The sequence below is a fragment of the Phyllobates terribilis genome, unplaced genomic scaffold, assembly GCF_046119375.1.
Source record: "Phyllobates terribilis strain yellow unplaced genomic scaffold, ASM4611937v1 Scaffold_11__3_contigs__length_659146591, whole genome shotgun sequence".
Taxonomy (NCBI): Eukaryota; Metazoa; Chordata; class Amphibia; order Anura; family Dendrobatidae; genus Phyllobates; species Phyllobates terribilis.
In genome coordinates, this window is record NW_027362771.1 from 630,729,652 (window position 1) to 630,753,241 (window position 23,590).

General features: G+C 41.3%; 2 protein-coding genes across 3 annotated transcripts in view; one reads left to right on the forward strand and one right to left on the reverse strand.

Annotated features, from left to right (window-relative positions):
- The window catches only part of LOC141167151 (uncharacterized), a 71,710-nt gene extending 56,685 nt beyond the window's left edge, over positions 1-15,025 (forward strand). The window contains exons 6-8 of one of the 2 annotated variants that reach the window (XR_012251405.1): positions 1,318-1,458; positions 8,416-12,402; positions 12,538-15,025. Coding sequence is in view for 1 of the 2 variants with exons in the window: in XM_073654539.1 (XP_073510640.1) it covers positions 1,318-1,458; positions 8,416-8,697 (423 nt within the window). In the remaining variant the exon portion in view is untranslated. Of the gene's footprint in view, positions 1-1,317; positions 1,459-8,415 lie in introns of both variants that reach the window. The other variant, XM_073654539.1, reaches the window with a different exon arrangement.
- On the reverse strand, positions 14,044-14,982 carry LOC141167497 (olfactory receptor 10A4-like; the record flags this gene model as incomplete). Its single annotated transcript, XM_073654896.1, has 1 exon — positions 14,044-14,982. A coding segment is annotated over one exon (939 nt), but the record flags the coding sequence as incomplete, so codon positions are not given.
- Positions 15,026-23,590: the final 8,565 nt, after the last annotated feature.

Consider the following 23,590-nt stretch of genomic DNA (forward strand, 5'->3'; position numbering starts at 1 on the left):
GGGCAGAGTCCTCTCTCCTCTTGTACCAGTTGATGAGTCACCAAATGTGACTCCTTTTGACAGGTAAAGCGCCACGGAATAAATGTCGCTGTAATAATAATAATAATAATTTTAGTACTCTCACTCTGGGTCAATTGATGGCACTTTCCAGGTGTCTACCCCTAATGTGATGTGTTTTGGCAGCTTTTTTTTTGCCTCCTATTGAATTCTATGGCATTTGGTAACGTACGACAAATATTGGACTAATTAGTCAGCGAATGTTGCAGATTCAACGATCGTAATCCGAACCGAATATTGAAACATTCGCTCATCTCAACTCTTAACAATGAATCAGTAAAATACTGATGAAACTCAGAGGAATCTCTAAAGTGAAAAGTCTGTCTTTAGGTGTCATTATATAGACTTTAATGGCTGAGTCTGATTTGCAAAACAAGTGAGAATAGGAACTGCTCCGAGTCTGACCGACCGGCGTCAATGACTCATTTTTAAAACTAATGTGTATATGGAAGCAATGAGACTCTATAGGTCTATATGCTGTATGGGAAAAAAGCGGATGTGTCACATGATGTGTGATTGGAGACTAAAATGAGTCTTTCTGGCTGATTAAACACTCCTGAAGCTATTTCAGGGAATAACTAATTCTGATTAAAGAGAATCTGTCAGCATGTGTTTGCTATGTAATTGGAGGGGAGCAGGAGATAGGGACTGAAACACAGAACACAGGGATGTGTCACTTATTAGGCTGTGTGCTTTTGTTTACTTACAATGAAGGTGTTGTCAACTGGAGATTATCAGTGCCCAGGCTACAGCTTACTTGATTGCTAGACCGATTACGCCCCTCCTTTGATAAGCAGCTCACTGTCACTATACAATGTACACAGAGAGCGTGGTGTGGGTGGGGTCAGCTGTGGTGGGGTCATATGTAGTGTGGGCGGGGTCAGCTGTAATGTGGGTGGGGTAACTTTCTCTGATCTGTTATATGCTACATCTAAAAACTCTGATTGCGTCACAACTGTTGCAGCCAGTAACCTAAGTTATACATCGCTGGAATCAGGATATCTGTCCCTACATAATGCTGATCTCAGATTAGGAAGCAAAAGTACTGCTGACAGATTCCCTTTACGCTGAATACAGAGTCTTATTAACAGGGCTCCATGTGTGAAAAGTCTACGTACAAGTGGGACTATTTCCCATCCTTTCTGTCGTGTGCCTTTTCTATAATATCTATCATCCAGCGTTCACTAAAGTCAACATTTACTCCATATTGCGTCTCATATCTTTTATACTAATAAACATTTTCTTTTTCTCATTTCCGAGGTTCTGAACATGAACGGGTCTAATGTAGTAGCCGAAATAAAAAATGTGCAGGATGGTTATTTTGATCAGTCTGTCATCCTTTTCGATGAGTGCTTGGATTATTATGCCAAAACTGTGATCATTGGGACTGTCATCTACCTGGTGAGTATGAGTGCAGCTTTCAGTTATGATTTAGTGGCCACATGTTATGTTCCCTGTCTCTGACTACCTTGTCCGTCATCTACAGTATGTGCCAACGTGACCAAACACTACACTTTAGAAACATCGACCCTGACTTACCAAGACCAACTTTGTTCATGCCGTTCTTAATCAGAGGCCATATTGGAGTCATAAGTCCAAGAGGCCCATCTATAAAATGATTTGGTAGCATCTGAAAAGTTTTATGTGCCTCTGTACGCCTGGCCACAATTCTTACTCCGGTCAAAAACTAGAGTAAAATTGCAGAATTCCACAGATCATCATAAATTATACAAGCTGTGATGTCATGATCCTCTTCGGCCCCAGTATAACCCCAGCACTGCCAGCTTTGTCAGGGCTAGGAGCAAAAATTCCAAAAAGTTACAACATTTTTGCTCAATATTACATTACATAAAACTGTGGAAACTTTCTAAGTAATTTACTCCAGAATTCTAACTTTGATGAAATGGGGCAACTATATTTGTACAGGCGATAATACTGTGCCCATAGTGGGCTCACTAAATATAGTTATTGCCCATATCACAGCATACTGATGCCATAAACAAATGTTGTATCAAATATGACTTTTCATTTGTTATGACAAAATATACACTACTCAGGCCCAATTATATGTGAGATGATAGATATTCCCTTTAACTGGGTCCCTCAATTGTGTATTTATATTTTACGTTATTTTGTACTAACATAGTATATATATATATATATATATATATATATATATATATATATATATATGCAGTATATACTGTACTGTATATACGGTGGCACTGCAGCCCACCAAGGACAACATCTGCAAGGAGTTTGTATGTTCTCCCCGTGTTTGTGTGGGCTTCCTCCGGGGTCTCCAGTTTCTTCCCACACTCCAAAGACATCCTGATTTAGATTGTGAGCCCCAATGGGGACAGTTCTGGTAATGTCTGTAAATAGCTATGGAAGTAATGGCGCTATGTAAGTGAGTAAAATAAATAAATATATATACACACTTATGTAACCGGGTATTGAAATATTGAATAATTACAAGACTAATACCTAAATCATATACATGTGAGGGACACTCTCCCTATAGCAGAGGGAATGTACTAACATCTGCGTATCAGAACATCATGTTAGAATATCTGGAAACCTCATGATGAAGCTTTGAGAGGAGGGGAAACGTATAGAGGCACAATATGGGATTATGAATGTAAACTAAGGTTCCTTGTTATATAATAATATATGTTTATCATTGATTTGTTAGCAGGATTATCTTGAGACTGCATTTGTAATTTTTGGCGCAGAACCACTTATCTCTTTCTATTTTTGGGTGAAACTTGACTTATATCAGGAAGAGTTTTCCATGTTGGTTCCTTTCTGCTCCGGCAATTTTTATACATTTTTTATGCGACCTTTTGTATCCTTTATTTATGCAGACTATCCTTGAATTTTTGCATTGGACAAATGGCCATCCAGGGAAAGTCAGCGAGAGCCATCGGTCAGGGGGGCGCCATATTATATCTCTTAGGGTGACAACCTCTGTGGATAGGTAAGAAAGGATTGATAGACAACTAAAAGGGAGAGTGGCTCTCACATGTACAGTACAAGGTCTGGGTATTGGTCTTGAAATTATATTTGTGGATTCATTAGTTTATAAGGTTTCACGAGCACAGTGAGAATTTTTAATTTTAACTAATTGAAATAAAGATATAGATTTAAAGGTTTATTTTTCGGTAAAACGTTTATATATACCATACCCCTTCTTTATGATTTCTGACAAACCTAATGAAGAACAGGCCTAATTATGCCATAAGGGCCAAATTATTTTTTCTACTCTTGCGTCCTAATGAGATAGTGAGATGAGTAAAAACAGCAATTTTAACATATATATATATTTTTTCATAAATGTTCACCAAATGGTGTTTTGCAGATCATTTTATTCCCACTTGTCATAACTCTATCAACTGACTGTCTACTTACCCAAAGATTATAGCATGACCTAATAGATTTCCATACTTGAAAGACCTGGATGCCATTGTAAGGCCTCCTAATTAGTGATGGGCGAGCACTAAAATACTCGGATACTCGTTGCTCGGGTCGAGCAAATTGGAATACTCGTGTGCTCGACCCGAGCAACGAGCCCAATGTAAGTCTATGAAAAACTCATTTTTCAGGCAGCTCCCCCCGGCGGACTGCAGAGGGCCAAAAATTGTTATTGTAATTGCCAAAAATTGTAATGGCCAAAAATTGCCCAAATCGATGGGAACAATGCTCAAATGAAATGGGGACAGCATGAGGAAGACCCCTGGAAGCATTTCTGACTCCCAGATCACTGCTGTCAACAACGTGGTCAGAGTATTACGCCATTTTTACTCATTCACAATAAGACATACAAAAACAAAACTAAAATGGATTTTCCTGGGAAATATATTAAGAAACATCCTTTCCAGGGTAATGACTTGTATATAAGGCAAAATAAATAACCAAAACCAAAAATACTCCTCGACTCCTTGGGCTATGTTCACACGTAGCGTACTTGATGCGTTTTTGAACTTTTGCATTGCTTTCAACAAATACAAATGCATTCACCAGGAAATGTCATTTTAACATTTTACAACCTTATGTGGCCATGTGGTGTGTGACACATTATCAGACACATGCATACAGTGCTGAAAAGACATGGGAACATCATGTGGAAGACCTCTGGAAGCATCTCTGACTCCCAGGTCACTGCCTAAAAGTGTGCCCATCATAAGTGATCCTTGGCACATGCGAAGATGCCTCCCAACATGCACCTGTCATTGCAGACTTGCAACAATCACTGTCCACGTCCTTGTCCCAGTGCAACGTTCAGTTGTCCCTACCCCATTCCTTGGAATACTACCGCAAATATACAGCCAGGCACCCACCCTCCTACAGGCTGCAATACTCTACTGCCAAATATTTGACATCTGCTTGCACTTTAAATGTGGTCTTTTAGGCTCATGGAGATGTGAGCTGTTCATAACCTCATGCCGGCAGTGGCTGGGTGTCCATACTCGGTCCCAAGCCACTATTATTTATCCCGGTATCATCTTCACCTTCCACAAGCATGGGTCCCACAACATTACCAGTGCCCTCCCCAGTGCACTTATTGGGAAGGACCGCCTACCCACAAACACGTGGATAAGTGAATATGGCCAGGGACGGTACAGGCTTTAAACATCTGCCCCAGCCATCTGCATAACCTCCGCCAGAGACTTAAATTACGGGGAACCCTACGCCAATTTTTTTTTTACTAAATCCTTTATTTTAACACTAAATGACAAGTACAGTTACCAACACTGTCACTGTATTTATTATATATGTGACTGACATGTTTCTATCTAATCTATGTGTGATGCTCTATTCTTTCTGTTCTAAATTGTCGGATACCGGTGTATGCTGCTGATGAATTGCCGGCTCTTCATGTTTCACTGTAAGCACTGTTCCCATTGCTTTGGGCAATCACTGTAATGCCACAACCACCATGGTTGTGACATTACAGTTAGTGGCAGACAATCCCTGCATTATTGGTGCTCTAAATGGTGCCAAACATGCAGGACCGGGACCCGAGCTCCCGCCCGAGCATCTCGCAAGTACTGAGGGAGCTCCGAGCATCTCGAGTACTGAGATGCTCGGGCGAGTACCGAGCAGTGGCAAGCATGCTCGCTCATCACTAATGCTTAACTGATGGAATTGCTTTGTGATGTATGGAAAGGGGAAAATAGTGAATAGATTTATGACAGGTAGGCGAATATCATCTCCCAGACACCGTTTGGTGAACACTGGTAAAAAGAATTAATAATTAACCCTACAATGCGTATTGGGGTCCTTATAGGCCCCAGTGCTTACTTTATTGCTATTGTCTACAAAATTACTTTAGTTGGAATTTTGAAATTCTAGGCTTTCCTCAAGTATGTCGTTGTTGGTAATATCCAGTTGTTTATATCATTTTTTTGATAGGCATTTTGATGTAACAATGCTTTTTTGGGGAACACCACATCTGTACAGAACGGGGGCCTTTTAGGCCCCTGCTATTTTTATCATGTACTTAGCAGTGTTTGTGCCTCAAATTACTTGATTTGCAGTCAGAGTTGCTGGTGGAGGAGCCAGGGCGTGGATCATGCCATGTCAGAATGTCATGTGATATTGTGAGGGAGTGATAAGGCCTAGAAAGAAGACATATCACTTCTGCAAAAAATACAGCACAGGCCAAAAGTTTGGACACACCTTCTCATTTAGAGATTTTTCTGCATTTTCATGACTATGAAAATTGTACATTAACATTGAAGGCATCAAAACTATGAATTACCACATGTGGAAATATATAGTTAACAAAAAAATGTGAAACAACTGAAAATATGTCTTATATTCTAGGTTCTTCAAAGTAGCCACCTTTTGCTTTGATGACTGCTTTGCACACTCTTGACATTCTCTTGATGAGCTTCAAGAGGTAGTCACCTGAAATGGTCTTTCAACAATCTTGAAGGAGTTCCCAGAGATGCTTAGCACTTGTTGGCCCTTTTGCCTTCACTCTGCGGTCCAGCTCACCCCAAACCATCTCGATTGGGTTCAGGTCTGGTGACTGTGGAGGCCAGGTCATCTGGCGTAGCACCCCATCACTCTCCTTCTTGGTCAAAAAACCCTTACACAGCCTGGAGGTGTGTTGGGGGTCATTGTCCTGTTGAAAAATAAATGATGGTCCAACTAAACGCAAACCGGATGGAATAGCATGCCGCTGCAAGATGCTGTGGTAGCCATGCTGGTTCAGTATGCCTTCAATTTTGAATAAATTCGCCAACAGTGTCATCAGCAAAGCATCCCCACACCATCACACCTCCTCTTCCATGCTACACGGTGGGAACCAGGCATGTAGAGTCCATCCATTCACCTTTTCTGCATCGCACAAAGACACGGTGGTTGGAACCAAAGATCTCAAATTTGGACTAATCAGACCAAAGCACAGATTTCCACTGGTCTAATGTCCGTTCCTTGTGTTCTTTAGCCCAAACACATCTCTTCTGCTTGTTGCCTGTTCTTAGTAGTGGTTTCCTAGCAGCTATTTTACCATGAAGGCCTGTTGCACAAAGTCTCCTCTTAACAGTTGTTGTAGAGATGTGTCTGCTGCTAGAACTCTGTGTGGCATTGACCTGGTCTCTAATCTGAGCTGCTGATAACCTGCGATTTCTGAGACTGGTGACTCAGATAAATTTATCCTCAGAAGCAGAAGTGACTCTTGGTCTTCCTTTCCTGGGGCGGTCCTCATGTGAGCCAGTTTCTTTGTAGTGCTTGATGGTTTTTGCAACTGCACTTGGGGAAGCTTTCAAAGTTTGCCCAATTTTTCGCACTGACTGACCTTCATTTCTTAAAATAATGATGGTCACTTGTTTTTCTTTACTTAGCTGCTTTTTCTTGCTATAATACAAATTCTGACAGTCTATTCAGTAGGACTATCAGCTGTGTATCCACCTGACTTCTGCATAACACAACTGATGGTCCCAACCCCATTTATAAGGCAAGAAATCCCACTTATTAAACCTGACAGGGCACACCTGTGAAGTGAAAACCATTTCAGGTGACTACCTCTTGAAGCTCTTCAAGAGAATGCCAAAAGTGTGCAAAGCAGTCATCAAAGTAAAAGGTGGCTACTTTGAAGAACCTAGAATATAAGACATATTTTCAGTTGTTTCACACTTTTTTGTTAAGTATATAATTCCACATGTGGTAATTCAAAGTTTTGATGCCTTCAGTGTGAATGTAGAATTTTCAAAGTCATGAAAATACAGAAAAATCTTTAAATGAGAAGGTGTGTCCAAACTTTTGGTTTGTACTGTTAGTCCTGGAAAAATATCTCAAAAGGGGAACTTTATGCATATATTGGACTTTTACCGCTGGCAGGGAGTCAAAATCATATGACGTTTCCAATCAGAGAATTATTTCTGGACCCACTTTCTGATCCACACTATAAAGTCACAGTGGCAGTGGACAGATATTAGGAAATTAAAGAAACATTTGATTTGATGATAAGTGAACTCGTGCAGCGAGGTTCCATACAGACAAATTAGCCCCTATCAGTTATATCTGGAACATATTTATCAAAAATTGCACCAAACTTTACAATCCTAGTGCTAATGTTACAGTAGATGAACAACTTGTATCCTTTAGAGGACGTTGCAAGTTCATACAATACATTCCCAGTAAAGCAGCCAAGTATGGAATAAAAATATTCTGGATCTGTGAACCTGCAAATTATTATGGCATGAATGGGATTATCTACTGTGGCAAAGAAGCTGATGCACCAATACCAAAAGATCTAGTGTCTGAGATTGTGAAAACACTTGCTGTACCAATATACAATTCAGGTAGAAACATTACCATGAACAATTATTTTACCAATGTTGCACTGGGCAATTTTCTGCTTGAAAAAGCTGTTACACTTGTTGGTGCTATGAAGCCAAACCGACGAGAAAGATAACATGTGAAAATTGTTTGGAAGACCAATAAAATTGAAAGGAAAAAGTTAGAAAATAAATGTAGCTGCAGCTAGTTCACTCTAGATTTATATACCTTTGTGTGTTTTTCATATCTTTGTTTGAAATTTGGAAAAAAATGTTTTTTGGTGTTTTCTACAAAAAATTTAAATTAAAATGTTGTGCATTATTATCTTATTTTGCGATTTTGAAATAAACTTGTAAAAGTTATATATGTGAGTTTCTCCATATAATTTGCATGGGGGCCTAAAAGGCCCCCATTACGTAAAAGTGTAGATTTGTGACGTCAGGCATGCTAGGGTTAAACAATTAGAATTGTGCTCATCTCACTTCTAGAACAGAGAGAGAGTAAGCAGCGACCTGTGGAATATGGAACAATTTTCTTCATTGTTAAATGTTTTTTTCTGCATTTTAGGACCTCTACTTCTGTGTGATCTCAAAAATAGAAAATGATTCTAAGAATTTGCCAGCTGTACAGATTATTGACAGCGCGGACCGAGGCGTTTCAAGCAGCCAACCTCACGCAATGCAGAGGGATGAAAAAGTAGATACTTCTAATAACAGACGAGGCCGCTGCTGTAAATGCAGCCCCGAATGCCTGGCTTGTATTTGTGGTGCAGGGAGAGTTTTTGGCTTCTGTGCTAATCTCACCGATTTCTGCGTGAATTGTTTTGAGCTCCTCCTAATGAGCATTTGATATCGACTACATTTCTTTGAAAAATAATGAACGGTACTTAATGAGATTTTTTTGTATAAGAAGTGAGATGTTCCAGACATTTTAAGTAACATCTTGGTCACATGTTCTTGACTTGTGTTCCAATGCCCAAGACCATTCTCTGTTAACTTTTCCACATTTTTTTTTTCATTAAACCCACAAACATGAATGTACTTTACTGGGATTTTATGTGATACAACATTAGCAAGTTTTTGTGACGTATAAATTAAATTATACAAGGTTTTCTAATGGTTTTAAAAATAAATCTGAAAATTGTTCCGTGCATTTGTTTTCTTCTCTCCTGAGTCAGAACTTTGTACGACCATCTTTCTCTGCAGTCACTGCTGCAGTATTTTGGGGTCTGTCTCTCCAGCCTTCGCTGCAGTCTTTTGGGGGTCTGTCTCTCCAGCTTTGCACATCTAGAGGTGACATTTTTCCCTGTCTCTTTTGCTCACTCGCTCTCCATCAGTGATCGGATGTAGACGTCTTTGATCAGTGATTTTCACGTCTTGTCACAGATTCTCTAGGGTTTGAGTCTGGACTCTGACTGCTCCGTTCACACATAGGAATATGCTTTGATTTAAACCCTCCATTATAGCTGTGGCAGAATGTTTAGGGTCATTGTCCTGTTGGAAAGTGAACCTACTCCCCAGTCTTAGGTGTTTTGAAGCCTCTAACAAGTTTTCCCCCCGGATTGCCCTGTATTTAGCTCCATCCATATTCACATCAACTCGGATGAGCTTCCCTGCCCCTGCTGAAGAAAAGCATCCCCATAGCATGATGCTGCCACCATGTGAGATGGTGAGGATGATGTTTTCAGGGTGATGTTAGCTTTCTGCCACACATAAAGTTTTTCATTTAACCCAATTGGTCTCATCTGACCAGAGCTCTTTCTTCTATGTGCTCGCTGTGTTGCCTACACGTGTGTGAATGGTCCTGTCACAGTCCATACTCAAATCCCATTGAAAATATGGGACGAAGCTTAAAAATTGCTGTTCATAGACGACTCCATCCAAAGTCACTGAGAGACATTGAGTGTGCAAAGAAGAAGGGGCAAAAATGTCACCTCTAGATGAGCAAAGCTGGAGAGATAGACCCCAAAATACTGCAGCAGAAAAAGCTGGAGAGACAGACCCCAAAAGACTGCAGCAGTGATAGCTGGTAGAGACAGACCCCAAAAGACTGCAGCAGAGAAAGCTGGTAGAGACAGACCCCAAAAGACTGCAGCAAGAGAATAACTGACCCCAAAAGACTGCAGTGAAAGCTGGAGAGACAGACCCAAAAAGACTGCAGCGAGAGGTGGACGAGACCCCAAAAGACTGCAGCAGAGAAATCAGGAGAGACAGATCCCAAAAGCCTGCAGCAGTGACTGCAGTGAAAGTCAGTCCTACAAAGTACTGACTGAGGGGGCTGAATATTAATGCAACTAACAATTTTCAGATTTATATTTTTTAAATTATTAAAAAAAAACATGTATCATTTCCTTTACACTTCACAAATACTTGTTACCTTGTGTTGGTGTTATATAAAACCCCAATAAAGAACATTTAAGTTTATGGAGCCATATGAACCTTGTCCTGCAAATCTGTTTTGCAGTAAACTGGTCTTTTTTGAGTGTGTGACCTAAAAGTTCCAGGACTCCAGTGTCATAATATAAATGATGTCACGGCGTCTTCTTACTACTCCCCAGATCAAGATAAGCCTTTCTGATCCTTGTGAGATTTTTCTTAAAGGACTTATCCAGTAAATTTTTCAATTGCCCCATTGTATTTAGCATGTGCCCATCAGTGTTTTAGTAATTCAATTTAGCTGTACGTATTGCCTGTGAGCGGCGCTATCACTGGTCGCTCACAGGCATCACGTGACCCCCGGCTGATGTCACGTCAAGTTCCGGGTGTGACTCACTTCTGCGTTCCACGGAGGATGCTTGGCTGTGGGCGGTGTTACCCCACACGTCACACGCAGCATCCACCGCGTGCTCTCCTACTCCTCATTCATTGGGAAAGCGCACGGTGGATGCTCTGTGTGACGCGCGGGGTAACCCCACCCACTGCCCAGCATGCACTGCGGGGAGTGCGGCACTGATGTCACACCTCACTTGATGTGACATCAGCGGAAGAAAAAGCCATCTGCCACCGCATGTCACGTGATGCCTGTGAACGGTCAGCAATAGCGCCGCTCACAGGCAATACATACAGCTAAAGGTAATTACAATAACACTTATGGGCACATGCTAAATACATTGGGACAATTAAAAAAAAAGTACTGGAAAACTTCTTTAAGTAAATAAGTTTTACTTTATGGAGCAGGGATGCATGGGATATTGTGGGCATCAGATATTTTTAGGGGGCATAAAGGTAATTTTTTTCGTTGCTAACAAGGGGGGCACTATTTATGTCTAAGGACAGAAATATGGACATTTTTAGTTTTTGTTGGTGAAGAGGAGTCATTACTGTATAAAAGGGGTATTTTATGTTTAAGGGCACTATAATGCCCAGGGGGCACAAGGAAGATATATAATCACTAAGAGAAGTATAATTATTGTGTGGGGGGAAAGGGGGATATTATTTCTGTTTTGTCGCACTGAGAGGATCACCGAGAATCTGATGCACAATGAGAAGAATTATCTGTGAGCCATTATTATTTTTTGTGAGGTGACATTACTTTTTGGGGTTATAATTATAGCTATTTTTGAAGTAAAGTGTTAGGGGACGCTATAAGATTTCGCAGAAAGATGGAGCAAAAGTAGAGTAATGGGAAAGTGAGGAGCTGAGTGTCAAATACACACAAGGTGAACAATTTTTATGCACTGTGATTATAGCAATACTAAACTTTTTTTATTTTTATTATTACAATCATTTTAGAGGTTAAACAAAGTCTGAACTTTTTAAGTTGACTGCAAAAGACTTGCAGGTTTCTTGCAGTGACTACAGGTTGTTGGACCACCGGCTTCTGGAATCTGGTGGCAGAGGATGACAGCTCTCTGTTCTGCAGCCAATGATCCTTTACCTTTGAACCTGTGATCTACTATTATACATTATATACTTGCTCAATATCTGATCTCTGCTAAATCTGCAGCAGTAAAAACTGTGATTGTCTCATAACTGTTGTGCCTATAACGTGGCGCGAGGCGATAGCTTTGGCCCAGGCAATCGTCTCTTGTGACCTGGCATGTTGCATGAGGTGGGGGTCCTGGCTTGGTATATGCACTTGTGCAGTGAGGGCATTATGCCCGAACAGGCCACATTTAACCAATGTTGCTGGTTGGCCAGGATCAGATGTTTTACTTTTCAAGGACAAAGACGACCAGTTAAAAATAAACTTTTTACTGAACATTAACTTGGGGAGAGTTATATACAGTAGATAGCTTCTCAAATATTTTCTGGATTATACGCAACAAATTCAATCTTTTTCTCTCCTCTCTCTTTGCTTGTCCTCTGTCTTCACTTTTCCTCACTACTTCACCACAACCCAACTTGACTCTACAGTTCCGTTTAGAGTCCTGTTGTTACGGGTCCGGGAGGTGGAACCTCTGAGCTGCAATACAAGGGGGAAGTCCTTGTAAGGAAGCGGGTGACTCCCAGGGAGGGCAAGCAGGTAGTCACAGCAAGTGACGGGGACAGTCTCTGGGTAAGCGGGCAGGTGGTCACGGCAGGTGACGGGGACAGTGTTTGGGAAGACAGGCAGGTGGTCACGGCAAGTGACGGGTGCAGTCTCTGGGTAGATAGGCAGGTGGTCACGGCAAGTGACCGGGGCAGTCTCTGGGTAGATAGGCAGGTGGTCACGGCAAGTGACCGGGGCAGTCTCTGGATAGACGGGCAGGTGGTCACGACAAGTGACCGGGACAGTCTCTGGGTAGACAGGCGAGGCGGGTACCTGACAGATAACTGGTGGACGCTCCCAGGTGAGCAGTCTGACAGACGAGGCAGGAGACAGGCAGGTGACTGAAGGATGCTCCCAGGTGAGCGGACTGGCAGACAAGGCAGGTAAGTAGTAGACGCTCCCAGGTGAGCAGTCTGACGGACAAGGCAAGTAACAGGCTGGCAGGCAGGACGAGAAGTCAGGCTGGCAGCGGAACCTGAGGGCTGAAGCACAGGTGAGACACAGTGCAAACAACATAGCTCGGGCACCTCCATTTTGGAGGAGGTGCCTTATAAATGGGAGGTCCTCCGGCAATTGGCCGGGGACTCCTTAGGACGGCGCGCGCGGTCCCTTTAAGAGCGGGGGAGCGCGCGCGCGCGCACCCTAAGCACACTGCCGGGGAAGGAGCGCGTGCCGGAAGCAGCGGGGAGAGAAGCACTGGAGGACGCCGTGCCTGGAGCGGGGAGGTGAGAGGGACAGCGTCTCTGCCTAGTACAGGGCAGAGACGCCGATGCTACACCTGTACTCAATCTGCAGTTTAGTGTCTTCTTTCCCCTTGGGGGAGTTATGGTGCCTGTGTGGCCAGGACTTTTCTTCTCTTCTACTGACACTCTGGAACTCCCTTCTGGTTCACTATTTTTGTCTTGCATACTCAGCTCCATGTAGGCCTATTACGTTCAGGAGTTATAAACACTGGACTTTACTGGTAGTCGTGCTAACCCAGGACCCATCTCCATAGAAGCACTCTATCTCTCAGTCATTTTTTCTTGCCTGGATCAGGCTATCCATGTTCTCTGTCTCCTCTCACTTTATGGGCACCCAAGAATGCGGTACTGCTCACATTGGACCTTGGGTCCTTCCTCTATGCACGCCAGGCTCTATCTGACTCATGACCAGGAAACCCTCTCTTTCCCTTCAGCTCACCCCCCCACTCTGGGCTAGTCCCTATCTTAACTCTAACTGTCCCTGTTACATATCTGTTGCTGGGCAAAATACAACATCATCACTAACCATAAAGAAGATTACACATACAAACATCATAGCACATTGCAAAAATACACACATCTTCCAGAGGGAACAAGGGCAGCATTTACAGCTCTTTACACGCCCAATAAACTAAGTGATATATCGCTGGAATCAAGGTCTTGGTCACCATTTCATGGTGCCATCATATTACATTGCAAAAACCTACTGCTAGATACGGTTTGTACATTTTCTCTCTGAATTGTCAAGTTACGGGGATTATATTGCCACTATAAATAAAAAGAATATTATTATTATTATTGCAAGAAAAATTCTTAGCTAAAGACAAATAAAAAAAATTGTAAAAAAACAAATATAAATTCATACAATTTCAGTATATTGAATTGTGATATTCTATAAATGAGTTGATAACAATATTACACTTTAATCCAATCACCTTACATTTCATGAAATTTTAATATATTAATTTTATTATGACAACTCTCATTTCATCAGCAAGATTAATCGATAGAAGGCTACCTTCATGTCATTATTTCTCAGGCTATATATGATGGGATTGATACAGGGAATGACCACAGTATACAGCAGAGACAGGACTTTGCTTGCAGTTAAGGTTTGTCCTCGTGTAGGAACAAGATATGTGCACAGAAGGGTGCCGTAATACATGGACACCACCGTCAAGTGGGAGCTGCAGGTGGAAAAAGCCTTCTGTCTACCAGTGACTGATGGGATTCTTAAGATGGTGAAAATGATATAGGAATATGACACAATGACTAAAAGGAACTGAAAGAGAGCCATGGGGATGACCAATAAGGTGACTTCTAGCTGTACAATGAAGGTGTCCGAGCAGGAAAGTTCCAGCAGAGGAGAAAGATCACAGAAGTAGTGGTCGATGACACTAGGACCACAAAACTCTAAACCACAGATGGCTACGACATGATTTAATATCACAGAAAAGCTCAAAAAATAGGAAAGTCCTATAAATTTCATACAAAATAAATAGTCCATTATGTTGTTATAGTGCAAAGGGTTACAGATGGCAAGATATCTGTCATAGGACATGCCAGAAAGAAGAAGAGATTCCAATGCTAGTGAGGCGCTAAAGAAATAAAACTGAGTTAGGCAGCCCGGAAAACTGATGGTGGCATCATCTTCCAAGACTACATGAAGAGTGTTGGGTATTATACTGGTGGCCATGAATGAGTCAGATATGGAGAGATGTGTGAGGAAGAAGTACATCGGAGACTGCAGGCTCCGGCTGTGAGTTACTAGTAGAATTATGGTCACATTCCCACTAATTGTCACATAATAAATCAGAAGTAACAAAATGAAGAGTAAAACATTGAGCTGATGAAGAGTGTGGAATCCCAGAAGATGGATCTCAGAGACCATGGTCAAATTCCTCACCGGAATCATTTGTAGATAAAAGGAAAATTCAATGTTTTATTAAACAAATGCAAAAAGACATCTCCCACCGTGAAGTGATACAATCTTCCCATATACATAGAATGATGTACACGTGTCCTTTTTAATAATTTTATTTATTTTTCTTCATATTTTAAAACAAAGTTTATCATTTTATGTGGCAGAAACCTGTGACTTAATTTTCTGTAAATGATAAAAACTTTAGCTTTAAGTGTATTTAATTTATAATTTATATAGTTAGCCACAACATTAAAAGCTAAACACTTATTATTTAGTGACATTGAATTATTTAGGTCGTAGTTCTTTTGGTTAATATATTGTAAGCTAGAAAAAATAGCCAACCAGAGGAAAGATCTGAGTTACATTTATAATGGTCTAATTATGTCAGAACATTTCCATAGCAGACTGTCTTGTGGGGTGTACTCTTTTCGGCACGTATGACTTTTAGGATGTTCCATGTTCCTGGCATAATGATGGTCTCGTGGAATGTAGCCAAACTACATTACTTAGAGCCTTTAAAAAAATAAGCAATTATAGTGCCAGACAAATATGTGTATATACTGTACCCCCCCTGTAAGCTACTGTTAAAATGGAAATAAGACGCACCACCATTTTATATAAAATAATGTTTTCCTAGTTTCTACCCCTTCTGGTCTGATCCATCTTGTAGTCTGCATGACTAAAAGTCACTGGCAGAATGTTGGAGGGGAGGGGAGATATGAGAGAGAAAACACAGTAGTTTGACAATAAATGGCTTCACCCACCAATAACCATAAGTGGAGAAAAAGTTTTTTTGTTATCATTCATATTCTCTGAAACAAGGTCAAGAAAGGAAAAATTGTGCCGGAGTATGTCATGGTCGAAAGTGTTGGTACCCTTCAAACTGTTCCTGAAAATGAAATATTTATCCAAGAAAATTGTTGCAATTACATATGTTTTGTTATCCAAATGTTTATTTCATTTGTGTGTATTGGAAGAACACAAAAAAAATGAGACAAAAGGCAAATTGGACATATAATGACATCTAAAGTTTGGGCAACTCTGGCAAAAAGTACTGTTATTGTGAACAGTTAAGCAAGTTGAAGATGAAATTATCTAAAAGGCCTAAAGTTAAAGATGACAATTTCTTTTGTATTTTGGGCAAAAAAAATAAATATACAGTATATATATATATATAAACATAAATATTTTTTTCATCTTTTACATTTTAAAAATTACAAGAAGGAAAATGGGCCGATGTAAAAGTTTGGGCACCCTACATGGTTAGTATCTAGTAGCGCCCCCTTTTGAAAGTATCATAGCTTGTAAACGCTTTCTGTAGCCAGAGTAGTCTTTCAATTCTTGTTTGGGGGACTTTCAGCCATTCTTCCTGGGATAATTCTTCCAGTTCTGTGAGATTCCTTGGGCGTCTTGAATGCACTGATTTTTTGAGGTCTAGCCACAGGTTTTCAATGATGTTCAGATCAGGGGACTGTGAGGATCATTGTAACACTTTAAGCTTGTGCCTTTTAAGGTTGTCTATTGTGGATTTTGATGTGTGTTTAGGATCATTATCCATTTGTACAATCATCCTCTTTTCTTCAACCTTTTTACTGATGGTGTAATGTTTGCATCAAGAATTTGTTGATATTTCATTGAATTCATTCTTCCCTCTACTCGCGACATATTCGCAGTACTATTGGCTGCCACACAACCACAGAGCATGATTGATCCACTCCATGCTTAATGGTTGGCAAGATGTTCTTTTCCTGAAATTCTGTGTCCTTTTTTTTTCCACTCATACCTTTGATCATTGTGGCCAAAGAACTGTATTTTAATCTCCTCGGCCCACAGGACTTGTTTCCAAAATGCATGAGGCTTGTTTAGATGTTCTTTTGTATACCTGTAGCACTGAATTTTACTGTGAGCTCACAGGAGAGGTTATATTCTCATGACTCTTCCATGAAGGCCATATTTGTACAGGTATCTCTGAACAGTAGAACAATGTACCACAACTCCAGAGTCTGCTAAGTCTCTCTGAAGGTCTTTTGCAGTGAAGCAAAAGATTTGCCTCTGATTTGCCTTTCTAGCAATCACAGAAATTTAGCTTGGTCTTCCAGACCTTATCTTGACCTCCCCTGTTCCTGGTAACTGCAAATTACAATTTGAATTGAGGATAGGGCAACTTGAAAACGCTTTTATATCTTCTTATAGCCTTCTCCTACTTTGTGTCCCTCCACCATTTTCATTTTCAGAGTGACAGGCAGCAGCTTAGAATAACCCATGGCTGCTGTTTTTTGGCACAAGGTTAGAGGAGGCTGGGTTGTTATAAAGCTGGGAAAATTGCATAACCTGGCCTTTCCTAACGATGATAGTGAACAATCCATAATCCTAGACGGCTAAATATGGTCTGAAACTTTGGTCAAAGAAGTTATCTGAGCACACAAACCTCCATGAATGCCCAAAGTTTCACATTGACCCATTTTCCTTTTTGTAGGTTTGCAGGTTTAAAAATGTAAAAGATTATGAAATATACATATATATATATATATATATATATATATATATATATATATATATATATATATATGCCTACAATACTGTGTTTTCTTTAAATTTTAGCCTTCTAGACATTATTTCACTTTCAACTTGCTTAACTGCTCACAATAACAGTAATTTTGACCAGGGGTGCCCAAACTTTTAAATGCCACTGTATACAGATATCTTCACACACATACGCACAAACACACACAAAGTATCCCACAAGAATGGATCTGTATAAAATAATTTTTGCTCTACATAAACATGGCTTAGGCTATAAGAAGATTGCCAACACCCTGAAACTGAGCTTCTACAATGTGGCTAAGATCATATAGAGGTTTAACAAGACTTGTTCCATTCAGACGAGTCCTCACCATAGTCGACCAAAGAAGTTGAGTGCATGTGCTCAGCATCATATCCAGAGGTTGTCTTTTAAAAATAGACGTATGAGTGCTTGCTAAAGAAACTGATGGTAAAGGAGCTGGACTGGCCAAGAATGTCTCCAGACCTGAACCTTATTGAGCATTTGTTCGGCATCATCAAACGGAAGATGGAGAAGCACAATGTCTCTAACATCCACCATCTTTGTGATATCTTCATGGAGGAGTAGAAGAGGATCCCAGAGGCAACCTGCAAAGCTCTAGTGAAGTCCATGCCAAAGAGAATTAAGTCAGTTCTTGAAAATAATGGTGGGCACACAAACTTTTTACACAATTTGGCCATTTTCCCTTAGGGATGTACTCACTTTTGTTGCCAGCAATTTAGACAATAATGTGTGTGTAGTTATTTAGAGGGCACACCAAATGTACACTTTTATGCAAGCTTTACACTGACTATTTTACATTGTATCAAAGTGTCATATCTTCTGTGTTGTCCCATTAAAGATACAATAAAATTAATAAAATGTTACAAATATTTACAAATATGTGGGGGGTGTACTCACTTTTGTGATGTACTATGTCCATATATATATATATATATATAAATATATATATATATATATACATATATATATATATATATTTATATATCATTGCAGCTACAATAGATAGTTGTCTGAGTCTTAAAACGTCGCAGCTACAATAGATAGATGTACTAAGATAGTGCATCACAGCAACTGCTTGATGGAAAAGTGTCAGGACACACAGAACAGAACAAATTGCTATGTAGCTACAGATTAGTCAGGATGACCATGCTGCCCCATATATACTGCAAAAAGTGTGTACAATGAGAACAGGTATCCTAAAATAAAAATTATAATTTAAAATTGGACAATAAGTTTTGATGAAGGTTATTAACTCATTGTTCTCAAAGCAAGGTTTCAGGCGCTTAGTGGAGATATTTACAAACTAAAATGTTGCTCTAAGAACAAGAAAGAGTAATTATCATCTTCACTGCTCATATTCGATCGCTGCATATTTTTCTTGTATTTTTATAGTTTAGACGACAGTAAACATTTGTCCTTTAGTAATTTTTTCCAATATTTTAAACACTTACTGTATAAGAAGAGTTCGTCTAATTTTTTAATCTGTTGTTGTTGGTAATGAGACATCATTCTTATTCCGGTATTGTATCAATGTCTGAGATATATATCCATATAATTTCAAAACGGTTCATCTTCTTTCAAACATTAGGAATTGCATGTTTGTGAAGATCATAGATTATTTTCAGAGTTTTTATGAAATGAGTGCAGGGGTTTCTTAACATCCTTTTATATATTAATGGTATTCACTATATCTAGACAAGAAGAGTCAATAGGGAATAAATACTGTAAGGTAAAGCATTGGGGAATGTAACCACTGTGAATGTAATTATAAACTATTGCAGAATGCTGATTGAGAGGTCCCAATAACTAGTTGTGTTTGAAGGAACTGCAACTAGACTGACCAACCAAGAAGACTTGTACTGCTTAGTATGTGCAGCTCAGAAGAAGCAGGGGAGGAACTGCAACTTGACTGACCAACCAAGAAGACTTGAACTGCTTAGTATGTGCAGACCATAAGAAGCAGGGGAGGAACTGCAACTAGACTGTCCAACCAGGAAGACCTATATTGCTTAGTATGTGCAGCCCAGAGGTAGTAGGGGAGGAACTGCAACTAGACTGACCAACCAGAGGAAGACTTGTACTGCTTAGTATGTGCTGCCCAGAAGAAGTAGGGGAGGAACTGAAACTAGAATGACCAACCAGACGAAGACTTGTACTGCTTAGTATGTGCAGCCCAGACAAAGCAGGGGAGGAGCTGTAACTAGACTGACCAACCAGAGGAAGACTTGTACTGCTTAGTATGCGCAGCCAAGAGGAACAGGGGAGGAAGTGCAAATAGACTGACCAACCAGGAAGACTTGTACTGCTTAGTATGTGCAGCCCAGATGAAGCAGGGGAGGAGCTGCAACAAGACTGAGAAACCAGAGGAAGACTTGTACTGCTTAGTATGTGCAGCCCAGAGGAAGCAGGGAAGGAACTTCAACTAGACTGACCAACTAGAGGAAGAATTGTTCTGCTTAGTATGTGCAGCCCAGAGGAAGCAGGGGAGGAACTTCAAATAGACTGACCAACCAGGAAGACTTGTACTGCTTAGTATGTGCTGCCCAGAGGAAGCAGGGAAGGAACTGCAACTAGACTGACCAACCAGAGGAAGACTTGTACTGCTTAGTATGTGTAGCCCCGAGGAAGCAGGGGAGGATCTGCAACTAGACTGACCAACCAGAGGAAGACTTGTACTGCTTAGTATGTGCAGCCAAGAGGAACAGGGGAGGAACTGCAACTAGACTGACCAACCAGGAAGACTTGTACTGCTTAGTATGGCCAGCCCCAAGGAAGCAGGGGATTAACTGCAACTCAGACTGACCAAACAGAGGAAGACTTGTACTGCTTTGTATGTACAGCCTTGAGGAAGCATGGGAGGAACTGCAGCTGGACTGACCAACCAGAGGAAGACTTGTACTGCTTTGTATGTGCAGCCCACAAGAAGCAGGGGAGTGATTGCGGTAAATTCATAACAGCTAGTTCCTCCTATGACTTTGATCTAGGATTAAAAATATACAATCACTTACCATATGATGGACCCTAATCTGCAGCCCAATAGACACAGTCTGAACCACCCTGTGGAGTCTCAGCAATCCTCTTTTCCTAGAAGAATTAAAAAAACTAAAAAAGTTCAAGTCACTCACCTTTTACTGAAATGGAAATAACAAAATCTAAAAAAAAATTACATATTTGATATTGACTAGTGTTGAGCGAACATGCTCGACACTGCTCGGTACTCGCCCGAGCATCACGCTACTCGGGATGTTCGGCGAGCACCGAGCATTTCCAGGTTACTCGGGCGGGAGCTCGGGTCTCCGCCCTGCATGTTTGGCGCTCTTTACAGAGCCAATGAACATGCAGGGATTGCCAGCCAGTCACTGTAATGCTGCAGCCATGTTGGTTGTGGGCATTACAGTGATTGGCTGGCCGCACACCGTCACCTCGAGTATTTAAAACGGGGCGCCACCATCTTGGACACAGTCGCTCCGGATTAGACAGTGTAGGGACAGCGCTGCTGATTGAGGAAGAGATATAAACTGCGAAATAGTTAGTGTAGGGTCTGTAAAGGCTGCCAGAACAAACAAACAGTCCTTTTCAGGACTAATATCCATCCCAGATACCAGGCAGGCAGGCTGTATAGGAGACACAGTGGTTATACCAGCAAACGCTGCATTGCAGTCCTGTGTGCTCCTGTCGCTGAAATTGCTGGACTTGTCACCAGGTGTCGGGGGCCAGGAAAAATCTTTTTTTTTCCATCTAAATCCTCCTTTTTTTTTTCCTCCTTCACACTGTACAAATACCCGTCTTATTAACCTTTTGGTGTCCCCCCCCCCCCAAAAAAAAAAAAAAAGCGTGTCTCTGATTTTTCAGACACAAATATAACTGTTGAAAATAGTCTGGTGTAGGCTAGAGAAACAGAAGTGTTGTTTTGCAATTCCACGGTTCAAACCTCTGTATTATCCATTTTGGGCCATTTGTATCTAAAAAAAAAACAGTTTGAGTGTGTCGCTCACTGTTCAGCCGCAAATATCTCTATTTAAAAAAGTGTGGTATACCCCAGTAAACAATAACTGTGGTTTTGCCATCCCACGGTAAAAAATCTCTATTATTCAGCTTTTGGTAGTTTTTTCCGTAAAGAAAAACAGTAGTGTCTCCTGAATGTTGTGACACAAAAATATATCTGTTGAAAATTGTCTTGTGTAGGCCCGACATCCCAGTGTGGTTTCGCAGTTCCACTGGTCAAATCGCTGTACTATCCAGTTTTGGGCCTTTGGTATCTAAAAAAAAAGCAGTTTGAGTGTGTCGCTCACTGTTCAGCCGCAAATATCTCTATTTAATAAAGTGTGGTATTCCCCAGTAAACAATAACTGTGGTTTTGCCATCCCACGGTAAAAAATCTCTATTATTCAGCTTTTGGTCGTTTTTTCCGTAAAGAAAAACATTAGTGTCTCCTGACTGTTGTGACGCAAAAATATATCTGTTGAAAATAGTCTTGTGTAGGCCCAACATCCCAGTGTGGTTTCGCAGTTCCACGGGTCAAATCGCTGTACTATCCAGTTTTGGGCCTTTGGTATCTAAAAAAAAAGCAGTTTGAGTGTGTCGCTCACTGTTCAGCCGCAAATATCTCTATTTAAAAAAGTGTGGTATACCCCAGTAAACAATAACTGTGGTTTTGCCATCCCACGGTAAAAAATCTCTATTATTCAGCTTTTGGTAGTTTTTTCCGTAAAGAAAAACAGTAGTGTCTCCTGACTGTTGTGACACAAAAATATATCTGTTGAAAATTGTCTTGTGTAGGCCCGACATCCCAGTGTGGTTTCACAGTTCCACGGGTCAAATCGCTGTACTATCCAGTTTTGGGCCTTTGGTATCTAAAAAAAAAAGCAGTTTGAGTGTGTCGCTCATTGTTCAGCCTCAAATATCTCTATTTAAAAAAGTGTGGTATACCCCAGTAAACAATAACTGTGGTTTTCCTCTTCCACCGTTCTAATCTACTCTTTATTACCCTTTTTCCATTGATAGTACAAGTGTAAGCTATTTTACTTCATTTACAATGGGCAAGGCGCGTGGCAAGGGACGTGGAAGTGGACGTTCTGGTGATGGTTCGTGCAGAGGATGGGGCCGTGGCCAAGATGAAAATGTGCCACAACCAACAGCCACATCTTCTCGCTCCCACTTCTTGACCGAATGACTAGGGAAGCACAGAACAACACCAGTATTGAGAACTGATCAGTGTGAACAGGTTATAAATTGGATAGCAGACAATACTTCCAGTTACCTGGGCACCACCACCTCCGGTCTGTCTTCCACACGGTCAACTCTTAGTATCCGTGAGTCTCGACCGCATACTCCTCCTCACCCTGATGTTCCTTCCTCCCACCATGCCGAGTGTCGTCAGACAGCAAGTGATCCCACACTTGGACTCTCTGAAGAGCTGTTCACTGGTCCATTTCCATATTTGGGCCCCTCGCCTGATACGCTTGAAGTGGTGGAAGAGGAGATCCCATGTTGCGATGCCCAAATATTTGAACAGCCACGGCCACAGGAAGTCGACGTTCGCAATCTGTCACAAGAGGTGGACGATGACGAGACACAATTGCCAGGAAGTGAGGAGGAGGATGTGGTGCGCAAGTGGAAGAGGAGGAGGTGGTGGATGATCTAGTAACTGACCCAACGTGGAAGGAGGACATGCAGAGTGAGGCCAGCAGCACACAGGGGGAGGGAGGCAGAGTACCCCAACAGGCAGGAAGAAGCAGTGTGGTGGCCGCAGACAGAAGGCAGGCAACCGTTCCCCGTATCACCAACACGAGGGATGTTGCCAGTACAAGCGGTAGGTCTTCCAGAGTCTGGAATTTATTTAAAGACTCTGCTGATAACCCCAAAAAGGCCATATGTTCCACCTGCCATGCCAGCATCAGCAGGGGTGACAAAACTACCAGCCTGACAACCACCAGCATGATCAGGCCCATGGCAGCAAAGCACCCGACTTTGTGTGGCGAAACCCAGGGTCCACGACCAGTGTCAGCGGGTGTCACCACTGCTTCTTCCACTGTTGTG